Source organism: Limulus polyphemus, unplaced genomic scaffold (assembly GCF_000517525.1).
Source record: "Limulus polyphemus unplaced genomic scaffold, Limulus_polyphemus-2.1.2 Scaffold253, whole genome shotgun sequence".
Lineage (NCBI taxonomy): Eukaryota > Metazoa > Arthropoda > Merostomata > Xiphosura > Limulidae > Limulus > Limulus polyphemus.
In genome coordinates, this window is record NW_013665863.1 from 695,925 (window position 1) to 708,241 (window position 12,317).

At 31.7% G+C, this 12,317-nt stretch overlaps 1 protein-coding gene across 2 annotated transcripts in view; it reads right to left on the reverse strand.

The window, feature by feature from the left end:
* Positions 1-12,317, reverse strand: part of LOC106478820 (E3 ubiquitin-protein ligase Arkadia-like) — a 44,134-nt gene that overhangs the window by 15,000 nt on the left and 16,817 nt on the right. For both annotated transcript variants that reach the window (XM_013939391.2, XM_022382501.1), the window contains exons 4-8: positions 11,394-11,657; positions 8,054-8,252; positions 7,663-7,765; positions 3,981-4,186; positions 2,373-2,443 (exon numbers count right to left, since the gene is read on the reverse strand). In XM_013939391.2, the coding sequence (XP_013794845.1) occupies positions 2,373-2,443; positions 3,981-4,186; positions 7,663-7,765; positions 8,054-8,252; positions 11,394-11,657 (843 nt within the window). The remainder of the gene's footprint in view (positions 1-2,372; positions 2,444-3,980; positions 4,187-7,662; positions 7,766-8,053; positions 8,253-11,393; positions 11,658-12,317) is intronic.

The window sequence follows — 12,317 nt, forward strand, 5'->3', positions numbered from 1 at the left end:
TCAACTATACATAATATAAAATGTGTGTGAAGAATGTTTTTCTCTGTCAACTATACATTATACAAAATGTGTGTGAAGAATGTTTTTCTGTCAACTATATATTATACAAAATGTGTGTGAAGAATGTTTTTCTCTGCCAACTATACATAATACCAAATGTGTGAAGAATGTTTTTCTCTGTCAACTATACATAATACAAAATGTGTGTGAAGAATGTTTTTCTCTATCAACTATACATTATACAAAATGTGTGTGAAGAATGTTTTTCTCTGTCAACTATACATTATACAAAATGTGTGTGAAGAATGTTTTTCTCTGTCAACTATACATTATACAAAATGTGTGTGAAGAATGTTTTTCTCTATCAACTATACATAATACAAAATGTGTGTGAAAATGTTTTTCTCTATCAACTATACATTATACAAAATGTGTGAACAATGTTTTCTCTATCAACTATACATAATAAAAAATGTGTGAACAATGTTTTCTCTGTCAACTATACATAATACAAAATGTGTGAACAATGTTTTTCTCTGTCAACTATACATAATACAAAATGTGTGAAGAATGTTTTTCTCTGTCAACTATACATAATACAAAATGTGTGAACAATGTTTTTCTCTGTCAACTATACATAATACAAAAATGATAACCTTACAATAATTTGTGGTTTTAATCACAAAACTATTTTTATCTAAATTAATTGACAAATCCCTAAATTTTATACAACTACATTAACACTGCTTCTTAATTTATCACATATCGGCTGGTAAAGAATTACACTACAATAAAGAATTACTAGAGCAGTAATACTGAAGTATTAAATAAAATTATGCTTTCATAGACAAATACATACCATACTACTATGCATAAACTTTGTTACTATACCTGTATCAATATTGTTCACTACGTGGATATTAAACACAGTTGGTACAAACACATATAAAAAAGACATCTAGAATAGGTAGTATGTGATTTAGCACACACTTTACATAGTATTTATCTAATAAATAAGTTACGTTACATTTTGCACAAACATATATGAATCCTATAAATACTATTCGATACAGAGAATTACAATGGCTTTTTATATACAAAGTATATAACTTTTATCATAATTTCTATCCAACTCATCTGACTTGATGTCCAGCTTGTATGATTTTACAGAAAAAGTATTATTTTCTTAGGTGATTTTCCAGTCACTAGATCGAAATTTTGAGGCACCAGGGTGACTTGGCACCGTATTTTTCAACCTCTGGTTAAAATAAAAAACACCAGTACAAATTAATCTAAAAACACAAGTATGTGTAAGTATTAATTTTCACATCCAATGTTAACATCACACATTAAACCTATTACCTTGTTCTATGAAATAATGACATTACAAGATTCGTCAGGTTTTAATGCTTTATATATATATATATATTACCTTTTTTTTAACTTAACACTACAGAACATGATTAATATATATATAACTATTTAACCCCTTCAATGATTTGCCAGAGATAACTCAGGCTCTCTACATGTTTCAAAAATATTTGTCTGAGTTTATTCAGGCAATCCACTTCTCACCATGTTTTTAATTATTTGCCCAAATTTATTCACAAGTTATCGTGTATTACATCAGTACTTGCTATACGGCACTGGAAATGCTTGTGCTGATCTCGATTGGGATGTATTTTGAATTATGTATCAAACACTGGAGAAAAGCATTCCTAAATAATACATATCACATATAATTAACCAAAGTTCATCTTCATAAACTGGATAATTTTCTTTTTGCATTAATTATTCTCCTAAAATCCAGGTTAGATTAGTTGAAAAAATGTTGGCACAGGCATTTAGACATATAGTAAAACATTTCAGTGATTTAAAAGTGGTTATAGCTTGTGTAGCCACATTTTTAAAACCAGTGTGTTTCATTTGAACTTAACTGATTTCTTGAAGAACCTATGGTTTATATTAGATATATTCGTGTTATGTCATATTTGTGTTGACAAATATTATATCTAGATATTTGTAATTCTTATCACTTTAAAAGGACTTTGTATGTCAACAATAGTGTCTTTGAATCTTGATTTCTGTTTATATTGCTGCCTAGATTTCTTAGACAGTTTTCTTTAGCATATTGAAAAGAAGTTCTAATATAAATAAGCAAACGTGGAAAGACAGAGAAGACAAAATATAACATTCTACATTACACAAATATACAAACTTCAATGAAAATTATCCTTTATTTAGTAATGTGCCATATTCATATTCCTCAGCATGTTTGTAAAGCAAGAGCCATAGGATTGTACCATAAACACATAGGTCTGCACTTTCATATCAAAAAAGTAATTACTAACGTTCGTATTTGACTCACACACCTGTGCATGTATAAGCCGATCGTGTGTTGGTAGAGCCTCCTCCTTTGCATTTCTTGCATACGTTGTTGGGCCTGTGTAAAAACAACAGAGAATGAGAATGCTGTTCACATTTTAAAACCTTCTGGATTGGAGGGATGTTATTTATTTCCCCAGATGTTTTTCTTCTCACAGTGGAAATACTTAACCAAATTGTATGATATTTAGTACAAACTCACTAAATAGTATCTAGTATTGGCTTTAAAAAAATTATAATAATTTAAATTAATATTTCTGCTTTTTTTTTGCATTAGAGAAAATCCTAAAAATTTTTTTAAATGGAAAAAACATTAAAAATACTTCTTTCTGACTTAAAAGTTTAAACTTTTTTATTGATGATAAGAAAGTTCCATTTAGTATACAATCAGTTTATTGTTTAGGAAATTTTTTCTTGCCAATTGCAGTAGTCACCATTTCCAGATATAGATCATACAAAACAGTGCCAAAACTGACAAAAGTTTATTGGCAATATACAATTTGACCTTTCAAAATAGAATCACTATTATCTTTGTCAAGCTAGGTATTTTTATTTTTGCTTACAGTATTCTTGGTCAAGATCAATTTAGAACTAATAAATAAAGTCCTTTTATGTGTTTGCATTAACTGAATATGGCAGACTTGACAATAATACTCATTTCATAAGGATTTGGATCCCTGGAATATTTTGCTCATGCATACAGTACTTGCTAAGACCTAATTAAACTTATCTGTATTGTGATAGAAAATAAAATTCTGTAGTTTTAAAACAAGAACATTTTCAGGAATTAAAATGATGACTAAAAAAACTATTAAAAGCTCCAGCTTTTTGTCACTTTTTTGACAAAACCATAAAGTATTGCTGAAACTACTTTATTTACTCTACATTAAATTGATTGTAAATAGTTTGTAATATGCTCTGTCCAATCATATTTAAACATTGTTGTAACTTTTTCTTTAGTAATTGTTCAGACCACGTGCTATGATATGAAAGAGTGCGAATGAAGCTGTAGTAATAAAACTACTAACAGAAAAAAAAATCATGTGAGAAACAAAATACAGACAATTGCTTTCTTAAAGAGTGATAGTTCCTATATAAATATAAACCTCTGCTTTGGGATAGGCAAAAAAATTCTAAAAAATAGATATGGTGTTGTTTACACGAGACTCCTCAGAAATGCACAGAAATGAAATTGTAGACATTTTTTTTCATTTTTCTTTATGAATTACAACAAGTAAATATTACATTTATGACAAAATATCAAAAATAAAATATCTTTGAGTGAAAAATTGTTGAAAGAGAGTTAGCATTATTATTTGTACTTAAATTGTGAAACCTTATATGAAGAACTGCACCCAATACCTGAAAGGTTGGTGCTCTGAGATTTGGACAGGGTTAGACAGCTAAATATTTTTTCTGTCATTTATACATATTCAAGAATTTACAATTTTAATGCTTAGAAAGTCTTCTAATATTGTTTAAAGGTTACAAAACCATTTCAAAGTAAACAAAATTTAAAAATACTATAATGTCAATTACTTCTTTTCCATTGGTCTTTTTTTGTTACAAGTTTATAAATTCATTATTATTATTACCTGCCAAAGACGTTGATGGGTTGGGTTCATGTGAGCCAGTCCTGGAGGATGATGGCGAGGGTGTGGAGAAAGGTCCTGAAGATTTGGAGTTGGAGGAGGATTATAAAAATGGGGAAATGGTGGGTGCTGTGTTGGATTAACAGAAGGATGTGGTCCTGGAGTGTGGACTCCTGGTGGCATGTAAGCTAAATGTGGACTTGGAGCACCTGAAATCATAAATAACAACTGTGAGTTTGTGTTATTTATTACAAACACAGGACTCATAAACCAGTAAATACCAGTCTAAGGAATACCAATACAGCCTTTTCTTTTGTAATTACGGCCTATAATGTTGAGTACTGAATAGCATATTGAATTTGATTGACTTTGATTGATATATATATATATATATATACTCTACACATTATCAATACTTCTTTCAGAATGCCTACTGTTTTTGTATTAAAGCAGAAGACTGCTTAAAATGTATGCAATAAGAAAAATATCACATCACTGAAATTCCTATCTAAAAATTTGAGTCAGATTTGACCAGTATTGTTTGATGCATAACAATTTTTGGAAAGGCTGTATCACACAAAGTGGCCAAAAGAGGACATCACGGGTTGGACTGACTATTCAAAGACACTGTAAACTGCAAGATTACCCATCTGAGCAAAAATGCATGTTTCATGATTCCTGCAAAAAAAATATTTTTGAAAGAGAAAACTATAAAACTGAACTCTGGATTTATGCAGTTCTCTATTTAGTTTCTGTTCGAGACAAGTTTCACATTCTAATGTTTGTTTGTCTGTAGTTAAACCCACCAAGAGATTGAAACCCAATTTTTCATATTGTAAGTACACAGACTTCCTGCTGAGTCACTAAGAGGCTTTTCTTTTATACTATATTAAATAAACTTTAACCTTTTAATATATAACATTTACATGTAGGAAAATAGCTTTACTGGATGATCCAACAGTTTTTTTTTCCCTTTTCAAGGCATAGTGCAAAACCGTTTTACAGAGACCATAAATATAACTCACATGTTGGAGTGGTTGTATTTTTTTTTTTATAAAGTACTTCTAGTCTATAATTCTAAATGCTGTTATTTTATCAATTTTTAGTAGAATTTTCAAGACATCAAATATGATTTTTTAAATCAGTAACCTTACGTTTCTGAAACTCCAGACTTAAAAAAATAGTAGTAATAACGTGATAAAATCCCCACCTCACCACCAAAAAAAAATGTTTAAAAGATATTCCAAATAAAAACTTGTAGAAAAACATTAGAACATTCTTATAATCTACAGACAGGTTTTAAATTTACACATCAATAATTATTATCCACAGGTCAATTAACACAGTTTAAAGGTCATTCCTTTGTTTCAGATTGGACTAAAGGTATACAAAGCAGTTCTTACTATACGTTGCACAATTCTTACAGTCAATAGGCTAATCTTTATAAGCGACAGATTAATATTTGGACTACAACTTAATACTATCAATATACAGATCTATCTTACAGTTAATAAAGCACTCATTACTGTCTACAGATTAATTTTTACAAACCAATCTTTATTATCTAAAGATGAATCCCTAGAATCTACAGATCAATCCTTAACTGTCTACAGATTAATCCTTACAGTCTACAATCCAAGTCACACAGTCTGCTGAATGACTACATCCGCTTTAATCAAATAGCCAAAATTTTTTAACATTAAAAATTTAATAAAAGCACAATGACATTGGAATGCAATTATTAATTTCATTATAACAGTACTGAGCAACAGGAAGGTCTGAATCAGTTACAGAACAGAGAAGGTACTCTACATGTGCAATATATGTATAAAAAGTTCTGGAGAGGCTCAATCACAGGAAGTGACCAAAAGAGGTTATCAAGGGTTGGACTGGCTGTGAAGACAGTATTTATGTAAACTGCAAGATTACACATCTGAGCAAAAAATGCACATTTCATGCCACCCATGAAAAATATGTTAGAAAGAGAAAACCACAAAAACTGAACTCTGTGTATACAGTTTTCTATTTAATAATAATTTCTGCTTGAGAAAAATTCATTTTTTGAAATTTAATAAAAGATATATTGTATTTAAAGACTGTATTTGGTAACAACTCCTTCAGTAAGGATCTACAAACAACTGATATTCAAAGTAGTATACAGTCAAATGTCAAATTTAAACACTTAATGTGATTAATTACTGAAACATACTTGAAGATAAGTGACTTTAACTTTGTATAACTGAGGACCTTGGCAAGTGTGGCAGTCAAAATCTGTGAATGATTTAGTGTAAAATTATACACATGTAATAACACATGCACACACACACACACACACACACATACACACCAACTGACCGCTTTATTTAGCCCTCACCCAAACACATATACAAGTTTGCTAAACTTTATTCATTTTTAAACACAAAACAGTAGAAAAATATTTCAACACACACCAAGTTAACTGTGTAACTCATTTCTTTCAGCTCTGAGTTCAGTTGGTGAATATGTAGAAATAATTTTCAATTAGTTAATTTATATGCACAATAAACTGACTTGCAGTGTGATTGATGCCTATAAAAACAGTGATATGTTCACATCAGAGTCAGTCCGAAAGACAATTAGTAAGAGAAAGGACCTAATATTTATAATGAAATATGTCTGTCACTTGCACATGGTTGGCAGTTACAGTTTTCACTTTGTTTCTTCAACTGTTTTTCACCCTCTTCTGTACTGAAGGACACTAAAATAAATCACAAAACATTTATAACCTTGCTCATGCTACAATTCTGACAGTGAAATATGCTAAAGTTGGTGAACTGGTGTTGGTAAAAAGTTGGGTCCTTGGATTCCTTTAGAAAGGGACATGAATATTGTTACAAATCATGTCCACTCCACCAGTGGTTTTTCTTAAAACTTATAATTTTTATGTATGTTAGGAACAGGTGACAAGTTTTATTTCATTCTTAGTTCATTGTAATACAAGTGAGCCTCATAATTTCTACTTCAAAGCTTTTTGAAAAACTAAATTAGTAAACAACATTATAGTCCTATGTACTACTAATAGTTTTTACAAAGACTTTACTAGTCCATGGAGTGTAAAGTTTTTGAAACTACTGCATCCAACAATACTGCATTTCACACTGATAAACAAGGGCTTTTCCAAAATAAGTGCACAATCTACTGTACTAGTACTGTCTGAAACCAGTTCAAAGAGCAATATAATAATTTCTCTCATCTTTCTCAGCTAGGACGGTCATCAAATCTCAATCTAATTGAGCATCATTAGGAAGAACATGAATGTCTGACATAATCCTCTGCAGACTTTATTCATTGTTGAATAGGCTACAGTTAAAGACAAAACTTTACAGTATCTGATGAAGTATATGACAGATGAATATTATCAAGGTGAAAGGTCATTCAATTTGATATTAAAGTCCTAATAAAGTGACCAGTCAATGTTTGCTTGTGTGTACACATATTTTGACAGCAGTTTATAATAACTTCTTTATTTTTTTTGTTTAATGAAAAGATTTCTGTATTTAAATATCAACTCATTACCAGATTCAGTGGTAACCAAAATATTTGCTATGGCCTGTTCAAAGTGTATTATAATACAAGAGAGATATGTAACACGTTTTCTCACACATTGCTTCATAATCATATTTTTATAACAATAATTCTATCTTACTTGGATAGACATGGCTGTGAGGACAAGATGCAGCATTAACAGGATGTGTGTGCCCAAAACAATTACTAAATGACCGACACGATTCCCCAGTTCCACCAGATGTCTGAAAAAAACATTTCATAAAAATTACATTTTATATACAAGGAATATTCTTTCCAACTACTTGCGAAAATAAGTAACATATTATATCCAATTAAATGACAAGATGTTGACATAAGTATTTTAGCAATATTTTACATCATATGTTAAATTTGTTCGTTATTGTAGTTACAGTATTGCATAGGTTTAAGCACATAACTATCACAGAATATCTACTTATAACAGTAAAGTGGCTAACAAGAGAAAAGGTCTGGATTAAATGCTATTTTTTTTAAATAAATAAAACACTTACTTGATTTCTTAGACAAGAATCTGTGGCTTCATGACAACCTATGGGTTGTTGACTTGTATGAAATCTACATGTTGGGAATTGTACAATAGGTACTGGATGTGATGGGTAATTTGACGAGTGGTAGTTGCTGTGGGGATGAACAGGTCGATGGTTTTGCACCTGGCGACTATACACTTGACAATAGGAATGTGTTGGTTCACTGAAAAAATTGAACCTTATTTAAATATATACAAGAAGAAATCTCTCTTTTTCTTTCTTCTTACAAGTGTATTTTATCCAATATTACAAAAGTATGAGAATAGTTAAAATCTAAATGTTTATGACAATGTACTTTCATTAAAAACGTTTGCCACCTTCAGCAAGAATAAAAATTTTAAGAATATTGAAAAATAAACAAAAAAAAGTGTATTCAAATTATTAACCCTATCAAACTGATATATAAAGATTACTTGATAGGTTACATAACTCTTGTGAAATTTCTTTCCAAAAATGAAACTAGTGGATGAAATTGTTTGAAATTTACCAAAAAAAAAGTATGTAGTTTCAGAAAAATAAAATATTCAATTTTTCGCTATTTCTAACTAAAATTTCGTTATTTAATGTTGTTATTTGTCTCTGAATAGTTCACCTGCAAGGTGATTTTCAAGTTAAGTATAAAATACTATTTTTTATCTTACAGTTTTCATATATCATTTGCATAATCTCTAGAACCTCCTAAATGAATATCAAAAGTTTTTTAAGGTAAATGTTTGTATTTTATTTCTCATTTTCTCAACAACATCACTAACTAGCTATTATCATCAACGTACAGTACAATGAAATGTTTAAAATATTTACATACTTTTTATCTCTTCGTTGAATAATCTTAAAATATCTTCTTTGGGTCATGTGTCATTTCGCGTCTTTACCTTTTCACTTATAGTTTATTTTTAATGTTTTATTTTCCTTTGGTATTCTTTATCTTTGACTAGATATGTCGATACACATCAACAGGTGCCCATGGGCAGTATAACATTAACATCAGCACAGCAGACAGTTTAGCCTCTGACAAAATGTTGTTTGCTCTCACTAACTTTATAAAAGTTGATTGAGTGAAGCATATAATAAATTTTAAAACACAAATACTACATAACTAAAATATAAAAGTATATCCTAAATAATATAAAACCTTGAATTATAATGTACTTGATAATAATTGTTTCATTAAAATACATTGAAAGTAAAATGGTATAATCAAATTTTGAATGTAATGCAGTACCATACGCATAAAGAGGTTTAAAAATTATGTCACCGTGACAGAGTTAAAAGTGCTGAAAGTCACTGGTCAAATAAAAACAACAGAAAGTAGAAAAAACAGAGTTTTGTTTTCTTGTGCTATATTAAACCCACTGTAAAATTTAATGAAATGGATATTTAACTCCTGAATTTTGTATACATCCCAAATGAAAGTATTTATTTATTATCATAACTTTGTTTCTCAGAGAAGAAACGTATCCCTTACAATTCTGTAGGTTTTGTGAGAAAATTTATTTTAGATAGATATTCACCTCACAGGAGAACAGAGCTATTACCTCATGTCAATGCTATAATTTTTGTGCATGCCACAAGCCTTGGACAAAACTTCCACCCCTAAATGTATTAACATGGACTGTGCTAGCCTCTGATGTAATCCTCATCAGACTGTAGCTTTCCACCAATAGGAAGGCAACACATCCTTCATATACATTAAACACCCCATACTCACTAGCACTAAATCAAAGGTTCATTCTTAATGAGGCAAATAAAAAAAAATTATGGAGGAGGGGTGGGTGTTTCTGCAGAAAGCTATAATTCCACATTGATAATACTGTTGAGGGGCTGGTGTAGATAAAAAATTAAGAAGATGAGCCCTTTTCTGAAATTACAGCATCAGTAACGGAAACACCATGGAGCATGTCATCCATTAGGGAGTAGCCTAGTGAGAAACCACATCCTTCTCCTGCACACAATACTCTTTGCCTAATCAAGGTGGAAGAGCAAAAGGTACTATGAAAAACAAACCTTCACAGGTGGGTAGTATACAAGATCACTCAGCCAGTGAATATATCTCAGGTGGTTGGCAGAGCAGGTACATGTAGTGTGGCTAGGGCGGGCCTCGACAAATATTTTCAGATCTAGGAGCCAGCCCAAAAACTCAGAAGCAAGCTAATGATCATATGATATCAACAATCACTGAATAGTATTGCCTGAACTAACTGCCTTTGGTCCCATCTGAGTCTAAACACATGCACTGATTGGTTGAATTGATAGAAAGAAGAAAAACAAAATGGCATAAAATTAGTAATATGTTGTGCAACTACAGCACTTCATTCCTGAAAAAACATGAAGCGCTGAATCCACCATTAAAATCCTAGAAACAAAGTTCGATTTAGGTCTTAAAGAATGTGAAAATAGTTACAGACTTCCAAGAGTCCAGAAAAGTTCTAGATTCGAGTTCTATTTAGTACAGTCCTACGCATGAATAAAATGGGAGAAAATACTAAGTGTCATGATGAAATTTTTAGTCGCTATGTTGACCTAGCACCCGTGGTTTGTCGAGGCCTGGGCTAGGGCAATACATCAGGCCAAACAGTATCAGAGAAATACTTACCATAATAACTAGGTGCAGGGAGGAGCCATACTATACCTGCATCCCAAGGAAAACACAGTAAGCACCCCAGGTCTACTTCCAAATGAGGGGTGAGTCCACTCAGTTTGATACAAGTGGAATTACACCAATATCTTTCCATATTGACCTCCCCAGCAATTTGAATATGTACAAGAAATGGTTCTACTGCATAAGGTCCCCATTAAAAAATTGTGAATTGGGCTACTGCAAATAGGGACAGCAGGTGCTAGCCAGGTGTGAGGGTATGCACACACCTGGTGCTGTTCTCTTCCTCCTTGAAATATGACCTGGAAGGTAATAAATATATTGCTGAAGAAGTCTTGTGAAAAATCACACCTCAACATTAGGCACTGAACAAGGGCACGTGGGCTTAACACTTTCTGTTATTCCTCACATAAGTTGCTACAGAAAAAGGAATACCACAGCAAGAAAATATATTGGTGATTGCCTTTCAAGAGGATAGTCTAAGTGAGATAACAACAAAAAGCCCATAGAGGACAGAGAAGGCGATCAGGTTCAAAACAACCATACAGGGAAAAAGAGATTGAATGTAGAAAACATTCTATCATCACCTCAAGCATGCACAAAAATATTCTCAGCAGTAGCACTAAATAATACCTCTTTGTTCTGTATAAAGGTAAGTACTGTCTCTGAATACTACAGTTAGTAACAAACAGAAAGCCACACACTCACCTAGAAAAAACAGAAGTTACAGTTGTCATCACAGGTTCATCAGGGGTTGAAACAACGGGAGAAGTAGCTTCATCATCTGAATTTGTGAGATCCACAACAACAGCAGATCTGTCTGAATGAGGTCGGCAATTATCATTACTGCAGCTGGCCCCATTTCTTGACAATGTCTTCTCTCTTTCAGAAGATGATCTACAGCTACCCTTCCCCGAACTACTAGGAAATTCTCTGGCACACGGGGAATCAACGTCAACAGCTTGAAGGATACTTAATTTGAAACAAGAAACGAAATCTTACCATATTTCCTGGAGGTTTCCATTTTTGCAAAACCTGCATTTTGTGCTTGTCATTTCATGCAAAAAAACTAAACTATGGGTACATACAACTAAAGCTGCCAATTACTGGAATTTGCTAATCAATTAATCCTCAAACTTATTAATTGATTACGTTCAACTAATTAATTAATTATTCTCACATGGCACTTGTATTGCTGGAATAATCAAAAATTTTGATTAATTGATTATTTTTATGACACTGATTAATGCAATTAGTCTCATAGATAATCTCAACTTTTCATACAACACCACTTACAGCAAGAAAAAAATAGTTTACTACACTATTAAGTAAACTGGTTTGGCCCAAACCTCATAAGAGTTATGCTTGCTCACACTTCTGGATTTTGTAAGTTCATGTACTTCCAAAACATATATACTTCTGTTGAAACTGATAGTTAGAATCCCACATTGAGAAGGCAGAGGGGCCAGTGAGGGCATAGTTTATAGAAAAAGCATATGCACAAAGGTGTACCATCAGAAGTGGTACCCAAGCAGGGAAAACTGCATTACATCCAGAACAGGTATGCTCTTCACCCAGAACTACAGAAAAGGGAAACGGGGGGAATATTACACAAGTAAGTATGATGGGCCA